Source organism: Chiloscyllium punctatum, chromosome 38, assembly GCF_047496795.1.
Source record: "Chiloscyllium punctatum isolate Juve2018m chromosome 38, sChiPun1.3, whole genome shotgun sequence".
Lineage (NCBI taxonomy): Eukaryota > Metazoa > Chordata > Chondrichthyes > Orectolobiformes > Hemiscylliidae > Chiloscyllium > Chiloscyllium punctatum.
Genome location: NC_092776.1, coordinates 50,144,640 through 50,172,438, shown reverse-complemented (window position 1 = coordinate 50,172,438; position 27,799 = coordinate 50,144,640). Strand labels below are relative to the sequence as shown.

General features: G+C 41.4%; 1 protein-coding gene across 1 annotated transcript in view; it reads right to left on the bottom strand.

Moving 5' to 3' along the window:
- LOC140463619 (cGMP-dependent protein kinase 1-like) overlaps positions 1-27,799 on the bottom strand; it is a 721,017-nt gene that overhangs the window by 15,072 nt on the left and 678,146 nt on the right. Inside the window, 3 exon segments of the mRNA XM_072557863.1 lie at positions 417-580; positions 1,965-2,106; positions 7,331-7,420. Coding sequence (XP_072413964.1) covers positions 417-580; positions 1,965-2,106; positions 7,331-7,420 — 396 coding nt within the window.

Sequence of the window (27,799 nt, the reverse complement as noted above, 5' to 3'; positions counted from 1 at the left end):
GATTGTGGATGATCAGCCATGATCATAATGATTGGTGGTGCTGGCTTAAAGGGCTGAATAACCTACTCCGGCAGCTATTGTCTATTGTATTCTAATGACTTTTAAAGAGACAGACTGCATGTTTCAAAATGTTTACACATGGCATTGTTTACAGCCCCTTCACAGTTAGAGAAATAATATGGAACTGGAGAGTCAGAATCGCAAAGTATGGTGCTGGAAAAGCACAGCAGATCAGGCAGCATCCCAGGTGCAGGAGAATCAACATTTCGGGCACAAGTCCTTCATCAGAAAATGGTACTGCTGCATTTTGACAGGAATTGTGTACTATGCCTTCAAGCCTTGTAATATGTTCAGGATGGATGAGCTTATTGAAATAGTTGTAGGTAACAAGGGGCACTGTCAATGTATTTTCTCACCTGCCAGTCAGGAGTTCATACATAAGGATTCCTAGTGACCAGTAATCTGCTGATATGTCATGGCCTTTGTTCAAGATGATTTCTGGAGCCACATATTCAGGAGTCCCACAGAACGTCCATGTTTTCTTCCCAAACCCTATCTTCTTGGCAAACCCAAAGTCCACCTAGTCACACAGAGACAAATAGCTTTAATTTGTGACTTTGCAAAATCCTCCTGGCCTGTAGTTTGCAACGTAACAATTTGAGTGGCTAATAGAGACACTAATTAATGTTTGGCATAGACATTATTTAGACTCCAAACTCAATCTTCATTCACTGCAATGTGCCAAGTGGTGAAGTCAATATATGTAAATTCATGTATACAGTTTTCCTTATAATGATGGTAACATATTTCTTTCCCATCAGGTTGGGTTTTGATGCACAACCATTGCACCAATAATCAACATCTGGGATAATTTGAGCAGAATACTGAACCAGATGGATTGTGACCTGAGGCTTTCAGTGTCACAGGAAATGGAAATCTAAGGGAAGAAAAATTTTTCTACGTGCTGTGGCCAGAACATGAACCTAGAAGTCAATATTTAAAATATACGACCTTGAGCTCTGAGCGATACTGCCCAAGGAGATGGTGTTCATCAACAAAACCCAAGAGTTTGAGATATGACCCTCACATTCATGTTGGGCAGAGGGAAGCAGAGCAATCAAAAACAAAATATCTGCTTAAAAAAAACAACCAATGTGCAGAACCAAGTTGAGAATCAATGGAAGCAAAACAGAAATGGTTCTAATGTAAAATAATGGACAGAAGAGGAACAGCCAGAAGAATTGAACGGCTTATGTTCTTGGGATTTATTTGAGTATTATTATGAAAAGAATCAGCTGTCAAAGGTTTTTCATCATACACTCATCAGGATAGAACGACAAGGATAGAAAATTGCACAGGAAACAACAATTTATGTTGCAAGAGAACAGGGTGCTGATTGGTTGGCACTTGGACTCTGATTGGTTGAGCTGGTGCTATGGCAAAATGCAACATTTATTCCCAAAGTAAATACAGAAAGTACTGGAAAAGGTCAGCAGGTCTGACCTAGGGTGCTGAGGAAGGGTCACTCGACTTGAAATGTTAACTCTGATTTCTCTCCACAGATGCTGCCAGACCTGCTGAGCTTTTCCAACAATTTCTGTTTTTGTTTCTGATTTACAGCATCCACAGTTCTTTTGGTTTTTATTTCTTCCCAAATGATTGTTTAAATTCAAACCTGGCAGTTGACTGTGAATTCTTAGAGGTGAAGCCATGGGGGAGTTTCCTGGGGACATGTTGTTCACCAATCTTTCAACTAAATGTTTTGGTTAATTAACCACGTTAAGCCACTTGTGAATTCTAGCTAGCATTGAGTTCAGTGCTGCACTCTATAAACTGAAGGATTAATTAGCCAGCCAAGGGTGGTTCTAATTTTCCCCTTGCCCCAGCAAACCCATTCCAGCGGCATGACAGAAGCTAATAAGACTGTAGTCCATTTTAATAAGCCACAATGTTTGAGTACTCACCAGTTTAGCGTAACCCCGATGATCAAGGATTAAATTCTCTGGCTTGAGGTCCCTGTAAATAATTCCTTTGGAATGCAAATAGGCAAAAGCTTCCACCACACAGGCTGTGTAGAAACGGGTGGTAGCATCATCAAATGAACCTCTGCAAGAAAAACACCAAAAGGAATACATTTTCCTGTTTCACTTGACCTGTGACATGTTAATTGTCTGGTTTAGATTGGCATGAGATGCAGCTAGTGGTACAGCCAGGCAATGGTGCAACATGTTGGACTCCACCTTGATGTCATGCGTGCACTCTCCATTATTGTGAGGTACAGTGTGAGCTTTCATGGGGGAGCTGGCTGAAGGAGTGGAATCCTGGATGTCAACGCATGCAAGGTTATTTTCAGAGACTGAATGGAAACCTATTGAATGAATCTGTCCCTCCACAAACTTAGTGGATTTGCTTCAAACCAGTTAGTTTCCCTGTGGAAATATTGGAGAGGAACCGGTGACAAGGGTTTGCGTAATAACAGTATACAATTGTAACAGATGGAACATCAGGCCTTTGAGTTGATGGAGTTCACAGTGAAACGTGGACTTCAGACGTTTTTAGATCTTGAACCACCAGAATATGACAGTAAACTGAAGAAACCACAGCTTTGGCACTTGAGACATAAATGCCAAACAAACAGAGTTGTTATCCCATGCAATGGACTAACACCTAACACAATGAAAATGGATCAAGTGGGGTCCTTTAGATGGATGACGCAAGCTGGATGGGTGGAGTGGCTTGTTTGCACGTTCCAATTTATGTGATTGCAGTTGAACTGTTTAAATGCACAAGTACCACATACCTTTTAATATTGTCTTCTTTGTATCTACGAAAAAAGGTCAACAAAATATTATTCAAGAAAAAGGGGATGCTACCATATAGCTGGGAATTTGTCCATTTAAGGCCAGTGACCTGTTATTAATGTTTCAATAGAGTTTGGGCACGAGGAGCTATTGGTTTCTTTTTAAAGAAATATTCTGTCAGCTTAAAATATGGGGAGAATTTTCATCTTCTTTGCCTGGGCACACTTGGGAGAGGGTGCTGCCCACCATTGGATAGCTTTTCCAACTTTCATCCTGCCAATCTCAATGATGTAAAGTTTTGTGGGCACTACAGTGGACAAGCGATGTAATTACATTACTGTCCAACGACAATGGCCATATTCATAATCCAGGCCTTTCGACTGCTGATCAAGTTGCATAACCAAAACCTAAATCTTGTTTTATTGTTAAAATGCCAATCCTTGGGATTACCCTTTAGCTCTCTCTCTCTCATAACCTATTATGTTGCAATTTGTTTTGAGAAATGAGTTTATGAGTCATTGTAAACAAATGCTGGCACATTTACCAAAAGAACAGGCTGTTGTTGGACAAAATGTGAAGAATTAATTCATTGAGGGCAGAACAATTTAACTCGCTCTGCCTTTTCTCCAGCACATATGTTTCCCAAAGTACTTTAGAGATTAAATCAACAATTTCAAAAAATATTCATGTTATACAAGACTTTCACAGTGTACGCTTATCCACCAATCAAACAGAGAGACAATCATATAATCATAGAATCCCTACAGTGTGGAAACAGGCCTTTCAGTCCACACAGACCCTCCAAAGTGTCCTACTCAAATCCATTCCCAATTACTCTACATTTACCCCGATTAATGCATATAAACCTACACATCCCTGAACATTACGGGCAACTTAGTGTGGCCAATTCACCTAATCTGCACATTTTTGGATCCAAGCAGTATAAGAAGCAACCATTCCTAGGATGTTAAGCTCCTGCAGATTTTTCATGTTCAGAATATAGAGCCAAGTTTTACTGCACTATGATACACCTCAAAGCAAACACTGGATGGGATCATGGATTTAAATACTTTACTGTCAAATGTTCAGTTCCACCCTTGATCAGGCAAATAATTTATTGGCACAACACAACTATTTCAATATTGCTGGATCTTTCAGTCAGTCATGAAGATACACTGTTTATTGCTCCCCTTTGAGAAAGCTGTCCACAATGATCTAGTGATCTCTGCATTATCAATATTTCCTTTCTCAAGTTTGAACTTGATATCAATAGGGATCTCAAGGCATTGAGTGACAGTGATATCACCAAGCACGCAGGCAAACATCATGGTGGAATTCAACACTGCATCCTGTCGAGAAAAGTATAATTGCTAATAGCAACTTATGAATTTTGACATACAGCTGCTCATATGCATATTTCTGAAGCTGCTGTAAATTGACTGGAGCAATAACATTGAACACTGACAACTTCACCATCATCACAACTGCAAAAGCCAGATCCTTGTACATCAGGTCCACTTATGGTCATGTCCAGGGCCAAACTTTAAGTGATGAGAGGGAGCTTTGTTTGACAATATTAATAGCGTAAAGGACTGAATGAAAAGAATGGTCCTATTTGTATTTCTGCTGTGTACTACAATGGAGTAGGCGGTGTCTGGCCACAGACTGGTTCATTTTATTCATTCAGATGGTTCACCGACACGATTGAATACATTGAGCACCATCACAATGATAAGAATGATCTAGCTCGGCCCTTGTAGACAATACTTTCGCTGTACCTTACTAAATCAATCTGACTCTGAGTGATTCCCAGTCTGAGATTACACCCAGTGAGGAAAATTTAATTGAAAAATACATTTAAAATAATAGGCTACATTAGACCTGTCACTTTGGTTAAGTGTGATGGTTTTAATTTTCTGCTCAGATTTTCCCCCAGATTTTAATAGGTTTCACAGGATACTAGTCATTAATGACTTAACGTGAAATCCTTACATTATTTCCAAAGCATTTTTGAGGAACACAGCTCTTGCTACAGGACAGCAGATGGCACCACAGGATAGGAGAGTTGTATTGGGTAATCCAATTGTAAACTCTCACAATATACAAAGGTCAGGTAAAAACATTTGATGGACAGAATAATTTAACATGATTAGAAGAGCTTCTCATATTTTATTATTAATACCACATACCATGAATCAGCTCGGTATTTTCAATTATTCAGTTCTTGGATTTATCATTAAAGCTGTTCAAAAGAAGGAATGGCTATGATTCAACCAATAACAACAGTTTATACGAATTAGGTTCAAGAGGCTACAGAGTGATGAGTACATTTCAGACAGAGATATGAGTGAGGTGAGAGAGAGCGAAAGAGAGAGAGAGAGAGAGAGAGAGAGACCACGTGTTCACAATGTGAGAGAGTTACGAGAGTTACTGTGAATACGGGAGTAAGCAAGGATGGAGAGTTTGGGGAGGGAGATCAAACTGTATTCCAAATAGTTCATCTAAGAGACCATGAGGGAAGGAGGAGAGTGAGAGAAATGAAGTAGAGGTAGAGACTATCACACATCTCCTGCTGGAATGTGCCTTTTTTGAAGGAAGTCTGCAGAGAGATGCCGTTGTCCTTGTTGAAGTTCACCCCAAGCAGCTCTGTGATGCAGGACTCTGTGCTATACGGTCTGTGCTCCGGGACACATGTTGAGACAAACGTCGACTTATGTTCTTTTAGGAATTAAGGGATATGGTGCGAGTGCGGGTAAGTGGTGCTAAGGCCACAAAAAGATCAGCCATGATGGTGGAGAAGACTCAAAGGGCTAGATGGCCTACACTTGCTCCTAGTTTTTATGTTCTTATGATGGTGCCTGGAGGAATATCAACTAGGTGAAAGATGCTCTTTGTTCTGTCAGATACTTGCTGATCTTCCAGAACAAAGAGTTGACCTCGACCGAGTGTTGCAGACTGACACATTCCAAGGTCTAGGACTGTGTGCTAACGGACACACTAAAGCTTGGAGCAGCTGCCACCAAGGCGCAGTGAGGAAAGTCTTGAGGTCCTTCTACCAAAAGTAATTGGGGATGCACTCAGTTATTGGACCCTCCGACAATGTTATACAAGTTAGAAATCCTTTGGTTTGTTTGGTGGATAGACTCAAACTCCAGTGTTTGTTTGCTTCTTCCTTGATATATTACTGCACAGAACCGAACTGCTTCAGTGACTATGTATGTATATTAAATAAATAAAATGTATCTTTGAAATAAAAAAGATTGAGAGTAAGGGAGGGAGACAGAATGTTCAAAAGCAAAAGAGTTTGTGTGAGGGAGTGAAGAGAAGGGAGAACGAGGGTGACTGCTGGTGTTTTATGTCAGGATGCGAGAGTATAGGGGTGAGAGAGTGCGAGGGAGAGAGTGTACAAGGAAGGGTCACTTGACCTAAAATCTTAACTCTTGATTTCTCTCCCCAGATGCTGCCAGACTGTTGAGCTTTTCCAGTATTCTGTTTTTGTTCCTATACTCAATACACCAATGATGGCTAGTATGCCAAACTCCTACTTCACCATCCTGTTACCTGTGATTTCACTTTCAAGGAACTACGCACCTGCACTCCTAGGTCTCTTTGTTTGTCAACACTCTCCCAGGGCCCTATTATTAAGTGTATCAAAATGCAACACCTCACATTTATGTAAATTAAACTCCACCTGCCACTCCTCAACCTATCAGCTCATCTGATCTAGGTCTTGTTGTAGTTTGAGATAACCTTCCTCACTGTTTTCACAAAAATCTTCCATTTTTGTGTCATCTGCAAACATACTGACTGTACTTCTTATATTACATCTAAATCACTTATATAATGACAAAGTGCAGTGGACCCTGCACCAACCCTTGCAGCACACGACTGGTCACAGGCCTCCAGTCTGAAAAGCAACCATCCACCACCACCCTCTGTCTCCTACCTTCAAGTGAATTTTGTACCTAAATGGCTAGCTCCCCATGGATTCCATTCCTTGCTAACCAGTCTACTGTGTGAAACCTTGTCCAACACCTTGCTGAAACCCATACAGTAAACAGCCACTGCTCTGCCTTCATCAATCCTCTTGGTCACTTTTTCAAAAACTCAATCTTAAGTTAGTGAAACATGATTTCCCATGCACAAAGCCACATTGACTATCCCTGATCTGTCCTTACCTTTCCAAATGCATGTCAATCAGATCCCTCAGAATCCCCTTCAACAGCTTACCCAGATTCCGAATCATTCATTGTCAGTCAAATTGCACCAACTCCCACATTGGCATTTGAGCCCATGTTTTCAGAGCATCAGACTGGCACTCTGAAATTCCCAGTGGCATTTCCACTACAACAACATCACCCTTCATTTGAACTCACAACGTCCTGACTCAGGGCTGACCACTGCTACTGAAAAATTGGTCATACCATCAATTTTGAAAACACCAACTTGTTTTGGTGAATGCACATTTTGTCAATGCAAGAACAAACTTTTTCAAAGGAAGTGAACTTGAAGAGAAGTAATCTCCTTACCTGTCCCTGAGTATTGTCCACAGCTCTCCACCAAGGCAAGCCTCCATTAGCATGTACAGATATTTGCTGTCCTTGAATGTCCTGTAGAGCCTATATGATTAAAACAAAATGTCAAGGTACAATGGACATTTCTAGATGATTCAAGCTTTAATTATTTCAATACCATTCACACTGCCGGTCTGTACATGCTTTGGTCAGCTAACAACTATTTCCATCTGTTTAGAATTCATAATCTTAGTACAGCACCTTGGCTACAGCACATAATTATGGAGGTTCTAATGTAACAGTATTTTACTGAAGCAAACATGTCTAATTCAATAAAATCATTGCAAAAAAAACATAGGTCATCTGATTATGTCCAAATTGGCAATAAAGACAATTCTGATGCCATTCACAAGGTGAAGTCGTCCAACAAAGGCTTCTGAAGTGAGGGATGGGAGGAAGGTTCAGGAATATAGGCATTCAATGTCGGAAAGCTCTGTTAACCTTTTCTTCATTCATTCAAGGTTGGCTTGTGTCACTAAGTGCCCATCTCCAGCTGCCCCTGAGAAGGTGGTGTTGAGCTGCTCACTCAAACCATTGTGTTGGGGAACATTGCAGAGTCTTGTCTCTGAGCTGCCATTCAGAAGGTCACAGAGGTCAACAGGACAGAGCCCATGGAGGGTTTGCCGGAAAAGATGTCTGTTTTTATAAGCGATGCTTTTGAGATCATCGATCCCACTGCGGTTCAGATTAGAAGATGTAGGGGCAGAATTAGGTCATTCAGCCCATCAATTCTGCTATATCATTTATAACTGGTCTGATAAACCTCAACTCCATGTTCCTGCCTTTCCCTCATTCGTTCACTTACTGATGAACAATCTGTCCATTTGAACGCTGAATATTTTAATGACCCAGGTTCTGCAGTAAGGAATTTTAGATTCACCACAAAAGAAATTCCTCCTCATTTGTATTTTAAATTATTCTGAGATTATGCCTTTTGGTCCCAGACCCTTCGACAATGGGAAAGAACCTTTCTAAATTGACCCTGTCCAGTCTTTTAAGAATCTGTAGGAGGGTCACTGGACTCGAAATATTAGCTCTATATTTCTCTGTCCACAGATACGATGAGTTACTCCAGCAATTTCTGTTTTTGTTTCAGATTTCCAGCATCCACAGTTCATGTTTTTTCTCTCCTTGGAGTCATGTATATTTCAATAAGGTCAACTCTAACTCTTCTATACATCAATATACGCAGGCTCAATCTATTCAACCTCTCTTCACAGGACAGTGCCTCCATACCTGGTGTCAGCTTCTCTGGAATGTTTCCAATGTCAGTATATCTTCCCTTAGATAAGGGGCACAAGCTCCCTCTACACAGTCCCCCATCAAACTCCTAGAGTAGATCCACCTTGGCCCAACCCATACAATGACTGAGAAGCAATCCTCATGATTTCTCCAAGGTGGATGCCGACCGTGTTGGTGTGGAGGTCCTGAGGTGAGGTGAGCAGCATCATTCTGCTGTTGGGTAGAATGGGGTCAGGGACTCAGATATGAGTGTTGCCTCAACCTGGTACCTGCCAATTTACATATCTTATTCTCTCTCATCCTGACCTTGGCTCTGATGTTTTGGAGCTGTCTTGTTGGTAGATCAGTGTATGGTCAAGAATGATGCCCGGATAGTTTGGTTTTGGGTCTTAGATGAATAGAAGCCCAGAATTTTGACCTATTCATTGAATTGTTCAGATGTAGGGTGGAAATAACAGTCTTGACAGCATTCATTTGAAAGCTCCATTTTCTGAAAGAGTGTTTCCCTAGTGTCTTTGGCCTAGTTGTTAGTATATGATTCTGTGGGAGGGAGGTCACTGGTATATTGGGTTTTTCGTAATCTTTATTAGTAACTGTGAACTGAAAGCACCAGTGTTGTTCCTGGGCATTGGTGTAGTTGTTGCTCAGTTGCTCCCAGAGAGTGAAGGAGAGTCGATGCCTTTTGGCTTGAGAATATGACGTAAAATGACACATTCCCAGTCATTTCACAGGAATATTATAAAGCAAAGAGTGGCACTAAGCCACATAAGCCATCACCGCACTAAGCTCGCAGGGCTGAATTATATTTTCCTCCTCCTAGATCTTATGTTATAATCAGACATTACATCAAATGGAGTCAAAGAGTCATAGAGATGTACAGCACGGAAACAGACACTTCGGTCCAACTTGCCCATGCCGAGCAGATATTATAATCTTGTCCTATTTGTCAGCATTTGGCCCATATCTCTCCAAACCCTTCCTATTCATATACCCATTCAGATGCCTTTTAACTATTGCAACTGCACCAGCCTCCACTACTTCCTCTGGTAACTCATTCCATACACGCACCATCCTCTGCATGAAAAAGTTGCCCCTTAGGTCCCTTTTAAGTTTTTCCCCCTCACCCTAAACCTCTATTTCTGGACAGCCCCACCCAGGGAAAAGACTTTGTCTATTTATCCTATCCATGCCCCTCATGATTTTATAAACCTCTACATGGTCACCCCTCCAGGGAAAACAACCCCGGCCTGTTCAGCCTCTCCCTATAGCTCAAATCCTCCAACCCTGGCAACATCCTTTTAAATCATTTCTGAACCCTTTCAAGTTTTACAACATCCTTCCAATAGGAAGGAGACCAGAATTGCGCACAATATTCCAGAAGTGGCCTAACCAATGTCCTGTACAGCCGCAACATGACCTCCCAACTCCTATACTCAACGCTCTGACCAATAACAGAAAGCACATTAAGCATCTTCTTCACTATCCTATCTACCTGTAACTCCACTTTCAAGGAGTTATGAACCTGCACTCCAAGGTCTCTTTGTTCAGCAACACCCCCCAGGACCTTGCCATTAAGTGTTTAAGTCCTGCTCTGATTTGATCTTTCAAAAAGCAGCACCTCACATTTATCTAAACTGAATTTCATCTGCCAATCATTGGCCCATTGGACCATCTGATCAAGATCCTGTTGTACTCTGAGGTAACCTTCTTCACTGTCCACTGCACCTCTATTTCTGGTGATCAAAAGTTTGGTCAAACCGATTAAAGGAGGTGAGTGAAGTCGAGAGGCAGAGAGGTTTAGAGGGAATACCCAGAATTCAGGCAGCTGAAGGCGTGGCCAAGAACGATGCAGTAGTTATTATTGGGAGTGTACAAGAAACTATCAACTAATTGGTACTAATAAACGCAAGTTTTCAAAGAGAATTAAATAATATTTTATTTGATGTCTTAATGAATTTACTGCACAGTTACTGGCACCTCTGTTCCAGTGATCATTCTTTAATTCCAAGAGACTCCAGGACATCCGTGTAGCCGCAAATGGGAATCATCTGATTTATAAGGATTTTTCTCGTATAACCCACTGGTGCAGATGCATAAAATTGAGCCCCACTACTCCCCGATGTAAAATGTTAAAGGTTGTATATAGTGCGCAAAGTTCTTTGATTTACTTGATTTTCCGATCAGGTTAATGGAAAGAATGGACCAGGTTTCTATCCTTACCAAGAATGATTTTTTATTGCAAATAGTTCGATTCTAGCTGCATGTAATCAGTTATAAAGCTTTAAGCATATAATACTACCAAATAAAACTCTAATCCTCTTATAAACTCCCCTTTATATGAACACAGAGACAGACAAACAGATGGGATAAAATACATTAAGAGCAGAGGGGAAAAAATTGGAAAGAAGTTTGATGGTCTTTCTTCCCTGCAATGTTATTGAGATGACACTTATAAGTCTTCTGCTGGCCAGAACATTGCTTCAGTCATCTTTCTCTGGGTGCTGCCATTGGTTGGTAAGACACACAAGGTTGCTAGCTCATTATAAAACCTCTCTGACTTATCACTTAAATGTTACAGGTTTCACCAACTTTTGCAGGATGGACAAACTGATTTTCTGTAAGATTACAGTGAATTTTAACTGCAGAGAGGTGAGAGATCACTCTTGAACTGGGGAAGAACTGAATGCTTCTCTCTCCCTCTCTCTCTCTGTGTAATATGTTCCTATATCTGAACTATTCAGTTACTGGGGAAGCAATCACACAATTGTTGGCAGGCAAAAGGATCTTCATCACAGATGACTGGTCACTAGTCCATAGCCCAATCAACTTCTTGTTGCGAGCATAAGTTGCATCTGTAGTCACTCTCATCCAAATGGTCTGCAACTGAAACCTCAATTCCTGCATGTTGAAATAATTGATTGTATGATGTTCACCATGGCTGTCAGGTTATTTCCTTTCAGCATCTTTCAAATGCTGTTTTTTAACATATCTCTTTTGCATTTCAGTTCAGATTTTTAAAGAAACAGGGTCATAAAAAGATATGGCCCTTACATTTCAATGACCTTGCCCTCCCAGTTTGGAAACTGATGTTAGCCAACAATGGACCAGAGGTCGGCAGCATAATTAAAGGAGAGGTTTCTTTTCCACAGAGGCATCCAAATACTCATTTACTGTTAATTAGATGAAAATAAGAAGTCTCAATTTTACTTTTAGTAATTTTTCCTTGACCTAAGATATAACACTCAGACTTTCACCAGTTATTGATAAGGATCAGGTCATTCATGTCTGATTGTTAAAACTGTCCAGTTTGACAGTTTCATGTAATACTCTAGGGGACAGACTTGCCTACCAGAAGCAGCAAGTTCATGTTAAAAGGAATTATCTCTAAACATGACAGACTAGGTTCTCAGGAAACATAATTTCCCCCCTTTTACACATTCTGAAATGCATGCACCATCTATATCTGACTTGATGCAGGATTTATTTCTCTTCACAGAGTGGTTGAGTTCACAGTGCATTTTGCAAGCCACGGTGGGTTCACAAGGATTCTGGGCAAAAAGGAAAGCTGTTAGAAAATCCACCTCAGCTCTCCAGAGAAGTTCAACTCCTGATATTGTTTAAAGGACACCCATGCCACCATATCATTTCATGTCACATATGCCACCTCATGTCATACGTGGCACCCCATGTACCTCATTCTCCAAACAATCCCCAAACAATATCCAAATCTCCCTCAAACACCCCATTACCAGGGCTTCAGTTCCCTGTATCACCGTTATACCCTCTCAAGTATCTTCCAAACCTGCTGACCTAACATTCATTATATAAGAGTCCTAAAAATATATAATTGCAATGCAATAGTAATGATAATTATTTACAAATCATTGGGATAAAACCCTCCAACAACAACTGTGAATCCAAAAAAAGACTATCCTTGCTCTGGATTCCAGAAAAGTCTATTCTTTAAGTGCTTTTAGCTCCATTTCTGATTCAGTATGTGGATGTGCCTACGAGAGAAGATACAAAATTTGACCTACTCTTGGGAAATAAGGCAGGGCAGGTGACTGAGGTATCAGTGGGGGAGCACTTTGGGGCCAGCGACCATAAATCTATTAGTTTCAAAATAGTGATGGAAAAGGATAGACCAGATCTAAAAGCTGAAGTTCTAAATTGGAGGAAGGCTAATTTTGATGGTCTTAGGCAAGAACTTTCAAAAGCTTATTGGGGGCAGATGTTCACAGGTAAAGAGACGGCTGGAAAATGGGAAGCCTTCAGAAATGAGATAACGAGAATCCAGAGACAATACCTTCATGTTAGGGTGAAAGGGAAGGCTGGTAGATGTAGGGAATGCTGGATGACTAGAGAAATTAAGGGTTTGGTTAAGAAAAAGAAGGAAACATGATAGGTATAGACAGGATAGATCGAGTGAATCCCAAGAAGTGTATAAAGATAGTAGGAGTACACTTCAGAGAGAAATCAGGAGGGGAAAAAGGGGACATGAGATAGCTTTGGCAAATAGAATTAAGGAGAATCCAAAGGGTTTTACAAATACATTAAGGACAAAAGGGTAACTAGGGAGAGAATAGGGCCCGTCAAAGATCAGCAAGGCAGCCTTTGAGTGGAGCCACAGGAGATTGGGTAGATACAGTGTTTACTGTGGAAAAGGACATGGAAAATATACAATATGGGGAAATGGATGGTGACATCTTGAAAAATGTCCAAATACAGAGGAAGAAGTGCTGGATGTCTTGAAATGCATAAAGGTGGATAAATCCCCAGGACCTGATCAGATGTACCCTAGAATTTTGTGGGAAGCTAGGGAAGTGATTACTGGGCCCCTTGCGGAGGTATTTGTATCATCAATAGTCACAGGTGAGATTCTGGAAGGCTGGAGCTTGGCTAACGTGGTGCCACACTTTAGGAAAGGTGGTAAGGACAAGCCAGGGAACTATAGACTGGTGAGCCTGACGTCAGTAATGGGCATGTTGTTGGAGGGAATCATGAGAGACAGGATTATTTGTATTCGGAAAGGCAAGGACTCATTAGGGATAGTCAACATGGCTTTGTGCATGGGAAATCATGTCTCACAAACTTGATTGAGTTTTTTGAAGGATTGACAAAGAGGATTGATGAGGGCAGAGTGGTGGTCGTGATCTATATGGACTTCAGTAAGGCCTTCAAAAGGGTTCCTCATGGGATACTAGTTAGCAAGGTTAGATATCATAGAATATAGGGAGAACTATCCATTTGCATACAGAACTGGCTCAAAGGTAGAAGACAGAGGATGGTGGTGAAGGGGTTTTAGACTGGAGGCCTGTGACCAGTGGAGTGCCACAAGGATCGGTGCTGGGTCCACAACGTTTTGTCATTTATATAAATGTTTTGGATGCGAGCATAAGAGGTATAATTAGTAAGTTTGCAGATGACATCAAAATTGAAGGTGTAATGGACAACAAAGAAGGTTACCTCAGATTACAATGGGATCTTGACCAGATGGGCCAATGGGCTGAGGAGTGGCAGATGGAGTTTAATTTAGATAAATGCAATGTGCTGCATTTTTGGAAAGCAAATCTTAGCAGTACGTATACACTTAATGGTAAGGTCCTAGGGAGTGTTGCTGAACAAAGAGACCTTGGAGTGCATGTTCATAACTCTTGGAAAGTGGAGTCACACGTAGATAGGACAGTGAAGAAGGCATTTGGTATGCTTTCCTTTATTAGTCAGAGTATTGAGTACAGGAGTTGGGAGGTCATGTTGTGGCTGTACAGGACATTGGTTAGGCCACTGTTGGAATATTGTGTGCAATTCTTCCTATCGGAAGGATGTTGTGAAACTTGAAAGTGTTCAGAAAAGATTTACAAGGATGTTGCCAGCATTGGAGGATTTGAGCTATGGGAAGAGTTCAGGCTGGGGCTGTTTTCCCTGGAGTGTCGCAGGCTGAGGGGTGACCTTGTAGAGGTTTATAAAATCATTAGGGGCATGCATAAGATAAATAGAATTTTTTTCCCCTGGGGTGGAGGGGTCCAGAACTGGAGGGCATAGGTTTAGGGTGAGATGGGAAAGAGATATAAGAGAGTGAAGGGGCAGCCTTTTCACGCAGAGGGTGGTACGTGTATGGAATGAGCTGCCAGAGGAAGTGGTGGAGGCTGGTACAATTGCAACATTTAAAAGGCATCTGGATGGGTATTTGAATAGGAAGGGTTTGGAGGGATATGGATCGGGTGCTGTCAAGTAGGTCTAGATTAAGTTGGGATACCTGATCGGCATGGACGAGTTGGACCGAAAGGTCTCTTTCCATACTATCCATCTCTCTGACTCGATGACTCGAAGAAACTACATCCAAGGCATGTTATTAGAACCTCTTAAAATTGCCATTAATTCCTGGATCAGCCGACCATCTACTCTAGTTGAAATAAATATCCAAGTTTTAAATTCACCTTAGCATTCATAATGGGTACAACTGTAAAAACAAAATCTTCAGGTACATTGCTTCAAACAGACAGAACAAAATGGTATCCAATTACCATTTCAGCCTGTCAGTCAATAAAAGGAAGCAAATGCAGAGATTTTATCAACTTTTAAAGAGGAATTTGTTGTTTTTTAAACAGCAAGAACAGTCAATTTAAATCACAGTGCAAATTATGATAGCAGAATTTGATTTGCCTTATGTTCTGCACTTCTAATATATTACAGGATTTTGACTATGAGAGAAGCACTGTAATGCATGACAACAACTACACAATGCCAATCAATATAAGGATCAACTTACTTCTACTGAACAGATCGCTGTGAAGCATCAGTGTTAGAAACACATCTGCATTACCATATGATATCTAATAGTGTCATGTGAAAATAACAAAACATCTTATATTCATCTTTCAGAATATTCCCAACCTCTGTAGGCTCCCCTCCCCTCAATAATCGCTTCATGGAGGGATTTTGTTTAGGGCTTCCAGAATCCCACACAAAAATTTCCTGTGGTTCTCACTTTGGGACGCTGACATTAAGAGAGATGAGAGGGAGTCTTACACACCAGGCTCTGCCAATCCACAAACAAGGGCCATATATAAATGGTGCAAGTTCAAGAACACAGCAGAGGATTCATTCAAAAGCAAAGTGCAACATCTTGCACCCAATTCCCATCTCTAGTCAGAGATAAGTGTGCATCTTAGTATCTAACAGCCAAAGGGGAGCAAATCCATTACAACTTCTGACTTAACCTCTAAACATATTCAAATTAATATAAATTAACCACAATAGACAATAGGTGCAGGAGTAGGCCATTCTGCCCTTCGACCCTGCACCACCATTCAATTTGATCATGGCTGATCATCCTCAAACAATATCTTGTTCCTGCCTTATCTCCATAACCCTTGATTCCACTATCCTTGAGAGCTCTATCCAACACTTTCTTAAATGAATCCAGAGACTGGGCCTCCACTGCCTTCTGGGGCAGAGCATTCCACACACCCACCACTCTCTGGGTGAAGAAGTTTCTCCTCATCTCTGTCCTAAATGGTCTACCCCATATTTTTAAGCTGTGTCCTCTGGTTTGGCACTCACCCATCAGCGGAAACATCTTTCCTGCCTGCAGAGTGTCCAATCCTTTAATAATCTTATATGTTTCAATCAGATCCCCTCTCAGTCTTCTAAACTCAAGGGTATACAAGCCCAGTCGCTCCAGTCTTTCAGTGTAAGGTAGTCCTGCCATTCCAGGAATTGACCTCGTGAACCTACGCTGCACTCCCTCAACAGCCAAAATGTCTTTCCTCAAATTTGGAGACCAGAACTGCACACACTACTCCAGGTGTGGTCTCACCAGGGCCCTGTACAGCTGCAGAAGAACCTCTTTGCTTCTATACTCAATCCCTCTTGTTATGAAGGCCAGCATGCTATTAGCCTTCTTTACTACCTGCTGTACCTGCATGCTTACCTTCATTGACTGGTGTACAAGAACACCCAGATCTCTCTGTACTGCCCCTTTACCTAAATTGATTCCATTTAGGTAGTAATCTGCCTTTCTGTTCTTGCCACCAAAGTGGATAACCATACATTTATCCACATTAAACTGCATCTGCCATGCATCTGACCACTCACCTAACTTGCCCAGGTCACGCTGTAATCTCCTAACATCCTCCTCACATTTCACCCTGCCACCCAGCTTAGTATCAGCAGCAAATTTGCTAATGTTATTACTAATATTATCTTCTATATCATGAACATATATTGTAAAAAGCTGCAGTCCCAGTACTGATCCCTGTGGTACCCCACTGGTAACTGCCTGCCATTCCGAAATGGAGCCGTTTATCACTACTCTTTGTTTCCTGCCAGCCAACCAACTTTCAGTCCAAGTTAGTACTTTGCCCCCAATACCATGCGCCCTAATCTTGCTGACTAACCTCCTATGTGGGACTTTATCGAAAGGTTTCTGAAAGTCTAGGTACACTATATCTACTGGATCTCCCTCGTCCATCTTCAGAGTTACATCCTCAAAAAATTCCAGAAGATTAGTCAAGCATGATTTCCCCTTCATAAATCCATGCTGACTCTAACCTATCCTGTTACTACTATCCAGATGTGTCGTAATTTCAACCTTTATAATAGACTCCAGCATCTTTCCCACCACTGAGGTCAGACTAACTGGTCTATAATTTCCTGTTTTCTCTCTCCCACCTTTCTTAAAAAGTGGTTCAACATTAGCCACCCTCCAATCCACAGGAACTGATCCCGAATCTATCGAACTCTGGAAAATAATCATCAACGCATCCACGATTTCTCGAGCCACCTCCTTCAGTACCCTGGGATGTAGACCATCAGGCCCCGGGGACTTATCAACCTTCAGACCTAACAGTCTCTCCAACACCAATTCCTGGCAAATATAAATTCCCTTAAGTTCAGGTCCTTCAGCCATTATTACCTCAAGGAGATTGCTCGTGTCTTCCCCAGTGAACACAGATCTGAAGTACCAATTCAATTCTTCTGCCATTTCTTTGTTCCCTGTAATATATTCCCCTGTTTCTGTCTTCAAGTTAGCATAGTGGCTCAGTGGTTAGCACTGCTGCTTCAAAGTGCCAGGGAACTGGGTTCAATTCCTGCCTTGAGTAACTGTCTGTGTGGAGTTTGCACATTCTCCCCTTGTCTGTGTGGGTTTCCTCCCACAATGCAAGAAATTTTCAATTCCGGTGAAGTGGCCATGCTAAATTGCCCATAGTGTTAGGTAGCTTAGCCAGGGGTAAAAGTAGGGGTCTGGGTGGGTGACTCTTCTGAGGATGGATGTGGACTTGCTGGGCTGAAGGGCCTGTTTTCATCCTGTAGGGAAACTAATCTAATGCAATAATGCATTATCTGATAACCAGGTCCCACCTAAGTAAAGGATCAGTTTATTGTCCTTGATCATACTTATTCATCATCAATTGGATAGGAGGATTGAATGATGTGTATTGAGTGATAAATTGACTTCATGAGAGTTACACACAAGTTTATTTGAAACAAACTTTATACTAAGAGAGCCAGGCTCTCTTCATATACTGTATTATTCAGTAACTAAATATTCCTGGTAATTTTTATGAGTAAAATTTTTTCTTAAACAGATGCATGAAATATACAGAAATCTTCAACTTTATTAATCAACAATATTGTTACTTCCTGAATGTTTCAACAAAGTCCTTGCATTATAGTTGCTACCATTTTCACAAACTGGTGCTGCTGCATGACTTAACATTGTAACTATAATGCTGTTTGGTTTCTGGTACTGAGGAATCTCATACAGCAACAACTAGTTCATGCTCCAGCAACAGGTCTGCAACCATATGCCAACTCACATCAATCATAGATCAAAGCAGAACTGAGCCAGTTGTTCTGGGCGATTTTAGTGGCCATTTATCTTGGAACTACTGCAGTTTAAATTTGTCAATGAATTGTGCTTGGCATGACACTTAAACTGCTTGAATTACAAATATGAGAGATGACATACATATCGAGTGATATATATTATATTGTGGTGAGGCAGGTTAAATCCAATTCTCAGCTTGCGGTATCAGCACCAGTTTTCACTTTGCTGGGAGGGGGATCTGGTTAGAATTTTCAGTATGATTTCAGCTTACATTAGTCTAGTTTTATGAACCATTGCTCATCAGTAACAGTTGCCAAGCTCTCTGTACCATTGCACAGTGGATGAGCTGCCACCATCTTTTTTCAGATAAGGGTCTCCAGGGCCCATTTGGTCTCTGGTGGTAGAGGTAGACCATTTGGTTGACCAACAAGAGGAGGCTCATATCTTCAGAAATATCTTATTACACAGAGAACAAGTTATATTGATGTAATAGATATTGTTATGGAGATGTGAGGAAGATAGGAGGTCTCACTCCATGGAGATCCTAAGCTGTTCTCCAACCAAACCCATATGACATCATCATATTCAATGATGGTGAAGGCTATCCTCACTAATAACCCTTCCATCCCTTACACTCCTGCACAACCCAAGCTCCTCTTCATTATTTATATTTATCCATTCATGTGAAGAATTACTTTTGTCACTATTTGATGTCACAAACTCAGGCGGTATGGAAATTTCACTTTTCTGTAAGATCACATTCTCAGTAAACTTGGAAGGTCAGTGGCCATGTTCCTATTAATTTTGATTTCCTTTTGTAGATGTCAGAGTTTAATGTGTGGCAACGATTTCTGGAACCAATACTGTGAATGATGTCAGACCTCCATTGCAGAATGCAGAACTTGGAGCAGTAGTGTGACCCTTAGAGAGACCGTGGTTATTGGGTCTTTGCGTTGAAGACTGTTTCCTTTGGTTTTATTCCTGACAGGGAGAGGTCGGAAAGTCCCATAAACTCCCTTTCAATTGGAGGACCTTTTATCTCTTTGGTTTATTTTGCAGAAGATACTTCATCTGTTGAAACAGGTAATTACTTCTTTGCAAAGTCAAAAGGATGTTTAACCTCATGAACTTCTTTCCCGGAGAATGGCTGTCCTGTTGAAAAAGACCTTTCATCGCAACAAAAGCCTGGATTACTGAAAGCTAGATATTTTCTTCCCAACCATGTCTGATACTTTGAACAATTGTATTCCTCCTTAGTGTTGGTCGCCATGAAGTCATATGCTCCTTGTTTTCAGTCTGTATGAACAGATCTTTATTCACATTCTATCTATATCTGAGTTGAAGTGTGTAAATTTTTACTTCAATTTGTTATTGAACTCAGACTTTCATTCACTCTCTGTGATTGTGGTATTGGTGAAACCAACATGCTCACTTTCTCAGTCATACTATTTAAGCACTGCTGCTTGCTTGCTTGCATGATCTCTAACACTGAAAGATATGGAATTAAAATTCGCTGATCGAAATTACATCTTCAGAATCAGCTCAGCATCTGACATCACACTTATTTGTTCACCAAGCTGTATTCAACGCCGAGTTACCTCCGTTGAAGATTTATTAATGAGTGCAAGTGGTTGACTGCTGACTATGTGGTTGCTCGCAGTTTCTCACAAATCTTGTTGATTCTCACAGCTTGAACTCTTTGCTGTGGTGATAATAGTGGAAATCATTTCTGCAAATCAGAATATTGCAAGTTTTCATCACACTTACAGCATGACATAAATTACCTATGTAATGAGCAAAACTCAATGGATTCTGTCTTTAGTTTGGGTTCCATCATGAATCTAGAGAGCTCAATAAGATCTTCTACAAGGTTTCCTTTGATTGGCTGTTCCACAACTGTCTTGTCTATTCCTTCACCACATGTTTCTTTAACTGATTGGACACCATTGAATATTTGAAGAAGACTGAGCACAACATATGCATTTATTGTCGAAAGTTCAAATTCTTGATTGTGAAGTATGCATTAGTTCTCTATTATCTGACATCCCTTATGTTACACATTTGCTCATACCAAACCTTTAATCTTACATGGTAAAGATTCCTGACCCTATAGATGCTCTGTCATCAGCTATAGACGGTGTGTTTTCAATAATGGTTCAGTACCTGATATCTCAGCACTGAATTAAGCTTGAAATTAGTGAGGTGCACATTGACATAAATAATAGCTTGATAGAAGGTTGAGACTCGATCGCCTATTTCACCTCTGAAAACTTTACAATTTTCTTCGATTGTAGTATGTTCTACTTTATGAACCTCTGTTAGAAAATTAAAATTAATAATTAATATATTCTGAAGGTGACCTCTTATGTTGCCAATAAACCATTGATTTTTATTAACTGTGCACTGCTGGTGTCTGATAGATCTCCTTGCTCTACAGCACTTATGAGAAACGTTAGTATCTCCCATCTGTCCTACTCTTTAAACTGGCTTTTCATCTGGTCTTTAGGGGGTTTTACACTTTATAAACATACTGAATTTTGGATATTCTCCTTTGATAAGCTTGATCTTCTCTTTGCAGGACTAATCTGTGTTGCTTCAGAATTTTAAGCTCACACATCATCTGAATGGCTTTCTCTCGAGTCAAATCTTCTTTTGTCTGCAATGAATCTGACAGAGACTCATCAGCATTTCCAATAACAATTCTGTCTCTTATGCATTCTGACTTTAAAACCCTATGGTCACATTTTTCCACGAATCTGTAGAGATCATTAACAAGATTCTCAATGTGTACTCTTGGATGCTGAAACTTTTGGTTCTAATTTTCTCTTTCAAGGGTGTTATTTGTTCTAATGGTAAAGTAATTGTCAAAGGCTTTTAGGACTTCTTAAAAAGTACCAGCTCGTTCATTTATACTTTGCTAAATTATCACATCATCAACTATAATCTCAATCAAGCACATGAGTATATTCACTTGTCCAGCTTCTGATTTAATATCTAATTTAGAAGTTATTCTGCTTCTTGAAAACTGTTTTCTCCAGGGTGTCCAATATTGTATATTGTTTGGCCCATCTCTGAAATTAAATCTCACTGGCAATATTAATTTTGGTAACATGTCTTTCTCATGTGATTAATTATTTTCTTTGTTTTAAAGGCCTTTAATTTGTAAGAATAGCCATGTTACTGCTGTGTACCCCTGACCTGGAGAGGTTTCCTATTTTTCTCTGATAAAGAAAGATTCCCACTTTAGTGAATAAATTGGAGGATTTGCACCTTTTGTGCAGCTTTCCTGGATGAAATGTGCCAATTGCAGCCTTGGTAAACCATTCCTGTCTCCTTAACAGCTCAACTGAACAAATCCCATCTCATTAACATATTTGCCTAGACGATTCTGTGTGTTTGGAGTTTGAAGAAATGTTTCCTGTCCTTACACCAGTTTTGATAATGAACCTCTTGCTTTTGCTGCAGCCTCAATAGTCTCCTAACTTTCTGCTTCTGTACAACCTTATCTGCTTAGGCTTTTAAAACGTTCCATGCTCACATTCATTCTGGCTTTATGGTATTCCTGGGTCTGGAATCTCATTTTAAATTACTTTTGTGGTCTTTCATTTTCTATACCGTAGCTGTGCCTCATGGTCCCCATTCAGGATGACAGCGAAGCTGATTATTGAGCCTCGAGTACTTCTATTTTTCGCTCTTACAACCTGCAAATCTGTATCATCCTTAAAGCTTTAATTATCCAGCAGGGACTTCAACTACACTCAATGACCCTCCAATGTTCATTCACTCTCTCACTGACCACCAACATGAGACTGCTTCCACAGACCACCAACACCAAATACAATTGCAACTTCCTTGGAATGACGCCAACTCCAGGGAATTCCAGCACATTTCTTCCCAGATGCCATTCACAGCAATGTTCAGCCAGAAAGTGCCAAGTTGATGATCCATCTCAGCTTTCTCCAGAGGTCCCAGCATCACAGATAACACATTTCAGCCAATTTGATTCATTCCACAAGATATCAAGAAATGGCTAGATCCATTAGTTTCTGACACCACAATGTTGTGCAGAACATTTGTCCTCGCTTAAGCACTTATCCATGTACCTATCCAATTGCCGCTTAAAGGTCACCAATGATTCTGACTCTGCCACTCCCACAGGCAGCGCATTCCATGCCCCCACCACTCTCTGGGTAAAGAACCTACCCCTGACATCCCCCCTATACCTTCCACGCTTCACCTTAAATTTATGTCCCCTTGTAACACACTGTTGTACCCGGGGAAAAAGTCTCTGACTGTACTCTATCTATTCCCCTGATCATCTTATAAACCTCTATCAAGTCACCCCTCATCCTTTTCTGTTCCAATGAGAAAAGGCCTAGCACTCTCAACCTATCCTCGTACGACCTATTCTCCATTCCAGGCAACATCCTGGTAAATCTCCTCTGCACCCTCTCCAAAGCTTCACATCTTTCCTAAAATGAGGTGACCAGAACTGCACACAGTACTCCAAATGTGGCCTTAACAAGGTCCTGTAGAGCTGCAACATCACCTCACGACTCTTGAATTCAGTCCCTCTGCTAATGAACGCTAATACACCATAGGCCTTCTTACAAGCTCTATCCACCTGAATGGCAACTTTCAAAGATCTATGAACATAGACCCCAAGATCCCTCTGCTTCTCCACCTTACTAAGAACCCTACCGTTAACCCTGTATTCCGCATTCTTATTTGTCCTTCCAAAATGGACAACCTCACATGTGACAGGGTTGAACTCCATCTGCCACTCCTCAGCCCAGCTCTGCATCATATCTAAGTCCCTTTGCAGCCGACAACAGCCCTCCTCACTATCCACAACTCCATCAATCTTCGTATCGTCTGCAAATTTACTGACCCACCCTTCGACTCCCTCTTCCAAGTCATTAATAAAAGCAGAGGACCCAGAACTGATCCCTGCGGAACTCCACTTGTATCTGGGCTCCAGGCTGAATATTTACCATCTACCACCATTCTCTGACTTCGACCGGTTAGCCAGTTCTCTATCCAACTGGCCAAACTTCCCACTATCCCATGCCTCCTGACTTTCCACATAAGCCTACCATGGGGAACCTTATCAAATGCCTTACTAAAATCCATGTACACTACATCCACTGCTCTACCCTCATCCACATGCTTGGTCACCTCCTCAAAGAATTCAATAAGACTTGTAAGGCAAGACCTACCCCTCACAAATCTGTGCTGGCTGTCCCTAATCAAGCAGTGTCTTTCCAGATACTCATAAATCCTATCCCTCAGTACCCTTTCCATTACTTTGCCTACCACTGAAGTAAGACTAACTGGCCTGTAATTCCTGGGGTTATTCCTATTCCCTTTTTTGAACAAGGGCACAACATTCGCCACTCTCCAGTTCCCTGGCACCACCCCCATTGACAGCGAAGTCGAAAATCTCATTGCCAACGGTTCTGCAATTTCCTCTCTTGCTTCCCAGGATAATCCTAGGATATATCCCGTCAGGCCCGGGGGACTTGTCTATCCTCAAGTTTTTCAAAACGCCCAACACATCTTCCCTCTTAACAAGTATCTCCTCTAGCTTACCAGTCCGTTTCATACTCTCCTCTTCAACAATAAGGTCCCTCTCATTTGTAAATACTGAAGAAAAGTGCTCATTCAAGACCTCTCCTATCTCTTCCGACTCAATACACAGTCTCCCACTACTGTCCTTGATCGGACCTGCCCTCGTTCTCGTTATTCTCATGTTTCTCACATACGCATAAAAGGCTTGGGGTTATCCTTGATCCTACCTGCCAAAGATTTTTCATGCCCTCTCTTAGCTTTTCTAATCCCTTTCTTCAGCTCCCTCCTGGCTATCTTGTATCCCTCCAACACTCTGTCTGAACCTTGTTTCCCCAACCTCATGTAAGCCTCCTTATTCATCTTTATAAGACATTCAACCTCCCTCGTCAACCAAGGTTCCCTCACACGACATCTCTTTCCTGCCTGACAGGTACATACATATCAAGGACACGTCGTATCTGTTCCTTGAAAAAGTTCCACATTTCAACGACATCCTTCCCTGAAAGCCTATGCTCCCAATTTATGCTCCTCAGATCTTGTCTTGCAGCATCGTATTTACCCTTCCCCCAATTGTAAAACCTGCCTGTTGCACGCACCTATCTCTCTCCATAACCAAGGTGAAAGTCACAGAATTGTGGTCACCATCACCAAAATGCTCACCCACTAACAAGCCCATCACTTGTCCCGGTTCGTTACCAAGTACCAAATCCAATATGGCCTCCCCTCTGGTCGGACAATCTACATACTGAGTTAGAAAAGCTTCCTGGATACACTGCTCAAACACCCTCCCCATCCAATCTACTTGATCCAAAGAGCTTTCAATCAATATTTGGGAAGTTGAAATCACCCATGACTACTACCCTGTGGCTTCTGCACCTTTCCAAAATCTGTTTCCCAATCTGTTTCTCCACATCTCTGCTGCTATTGGGGGGCCTAAAGTAAACACCCAACAAGGTGACTGCTCCTTTCCTATTTCTGATTTCAGCCCACACTACCTCCAAAGGCAGATCCCCCTCAAACTGCCTTTCTGCAGCCGTTATACCATTTCTAATTAGCAATGCCACCCCCCTCCTTTTTTACCAACCCCCTAATCTTACTAAAACATCTGTAACCAGGAACCTCCAATAACCATTCCTGTCCCTCTCCTATCCACGTTTCCATGATGGCCACAACATTGTAGTCCCAAGTACCGATCCACGCCTTAAGTTCACCCAACTTATTTCTGATAGTCCTTGTGTTGAAGTATACACACTTGAGCCCATCTCTGTGTCTGCAAGTATGCCCTGTCAGTGCTACCTTCTCCACAGCCTCCCTACATTCTTGGACATCCTGAAAAACAGCTAACCTACCTGCTGGACTATAAATCCGGATCCCATCCCCCTGCCAATTTAGTTTAAACCCCCCCCGAAGAGTGCTAGCAAACCTACCTCCCAGGATATTGGTGCCCTTCTGGTTCAGGTGCAACCCGTTCTGCTTGTACAGGTTCCACCTTCCCCAGAATTCAGTCCAATTGTCCAAATACCTGAAGCCCTCCCTCCTACACCATCCTTGCAGCCACGTGTTCAAGTGCACTCTTTCCCTATTCCTTGCCTCACTGTCACGTGGCACCGGCAACAACCCAGAGATGACGACTCTGTCCGTCCTAGCTTTTAGCTTCCAGCCTAACTCCCTGAGCTCCTGAATGACCTCCCCACCCCTCTTCCTACCTATGTCGTTGGTGCCAATGTGCACTACGACTTCTGGCTGCACACCCTCCCCCTTAAAGATTCTGAAACGATCTCAACCTATTCTCAAACTTTAAATGGGTAAGAAGCCCGACTCGCTGGCTTGGAGCCGGGCGTGGAATGCGAGTGCCCAGTGGGCCATTTTTGGTAAGCAGAACTGGCGCTGCGGGATGAACCGAACGCTGGGTTAAGGCGCTCGATGCTGACGCTCATACGCAATAGTATTGAATATGTGTTTTCCAGTAGCCGCTTCAAATCTAGCCAAGTTGTTCCAGTTGAGTTACAACAGTGGCATCTACCCAACAATGTAGAAAATTTCCCAGGTATGTCCTGTACATAAAAAGCAGGATAAATCTAACCCGGCCAATTACCACCCTATCTGTCCATTCTCAATCATCGGTAAACTGATGGAAGCTGTCATCAACAGGGCTATATAAGCAGCACTTACTCACCAATAACTCAATTTAGGTTCCACCAGGGCCACTCGCTCCTGACCTCATTACACCCTTGGTTCAAACATGGACAAAAGAGCTGAATTCCGGAGGTGAGGTGAGAGTCACATCAAGGCTGCATTCAACTGAGTATAGCATCAAGGAGCCCTGGCAAAACTGGAATCAATGGGTATCAGGTGGCAAACTCTGTACTGATTGGAGTCATACTTGGCATAAATGAAGAGAGTTGCAATTGTTGGAGGGCAGTCATCTAATCTTCAGGATATCTCTGCAGGAGTTCCTCAGGGTAGTGTCCTAGACCCAGCCATCTTCATGTGCTTCATCAATAATCTTCCTACAACACTGTTTGTTTATGTTTGCGTAATGTTCAGCACCATTTGTGACTCCTCAGATACTGAATCAATCAGTGTCCAAATGCAGCAAAACCTGAACAATATCTGACAGGTATATTGTCCAAGCAAGCAACATTCATGCCACGCAAATGCCAGGCAGTGACCATCTCTAATAAGAGACGACCTAACCATTGCCCCTTGACATTCAATGGTGTTACCATCACTGAATACCTCGCTATCAACATCCTGGAGGTTACCATTAATCAGAAGCTCAACTAGACTGGACCAGCCATATAAATGCAGTGGCTGAAAGAGCAGGACAGAGGCAAGACATCTTGCAGTGAGTAGCTCCCTCCTGACTCCCAAACCTGGTCCACTAGTGTTTTGGATAGTTCACTGCAGCTTTCAGTTTGAAGATGCCATTGCTCCATAGATTTCTTCAAAATCCTCTTGAGGAAAATCAGTTTTATTTACACAATCTAAAGAATCAAATAAAGAAATTAATCATTTTGTTCCTCCCAGTTTCTTTGGGATTGATTGCATGTTTGAACAGTTTTTGAGAGGCCAACCATTCAAACCAGGACCTAACTTTGTGCTGATAGTTCTCAGCTAAATGTTGGTTAATGGTTAAGATTTTGTTTCCAGTTTTACTTATAGTGAGTGAAATAGCCAGATCCCCAAGCCAATTGCAGCAAACTATGGAATTAAATGAGTAAATGAAGTTTTTTTTAATCAAATCATCATAATGTTATGTTGTTTTTGAGTTGTAAATTGTGTCAGTTCAGCCTGAGGTCTATGTTATCACTGTGAATTTAAAAAGTGTTACATTTCACTAAAAACCAAAAGAACGGTAGAGTTTTAAAATTATAAGAATTTTGTTTTGTAAAGTTTGATCATGACTTTCTGCTTTTGACATTCATCCTATGTAAATGCCATAAACTCATCTTCCACCCATTCCAACTAATTCTATTAATATATCCTTCTGTTCCTTTCTCCATTATATACTTAACTAGCTTCCCGTTAAATACATCGATTCCATTTGTTTTGACTATCCCACATAATGGCAAGTTCTACACTGTAAATACTTAATGAGTAATGAATTGGGACAGAATTAAAATATGCTGTATTATTCAGAAAAAAAATTAGGGCAAGTTGTGAGTGAGAGAGAAAATAGAATTGTATGAGAGAGGATATAATCTGGAACGTTTTAGAAGCAGTTGCTATATCAGAGGCATGAGATGTCAGGGTGACCCAATACGGGACCAACAGTT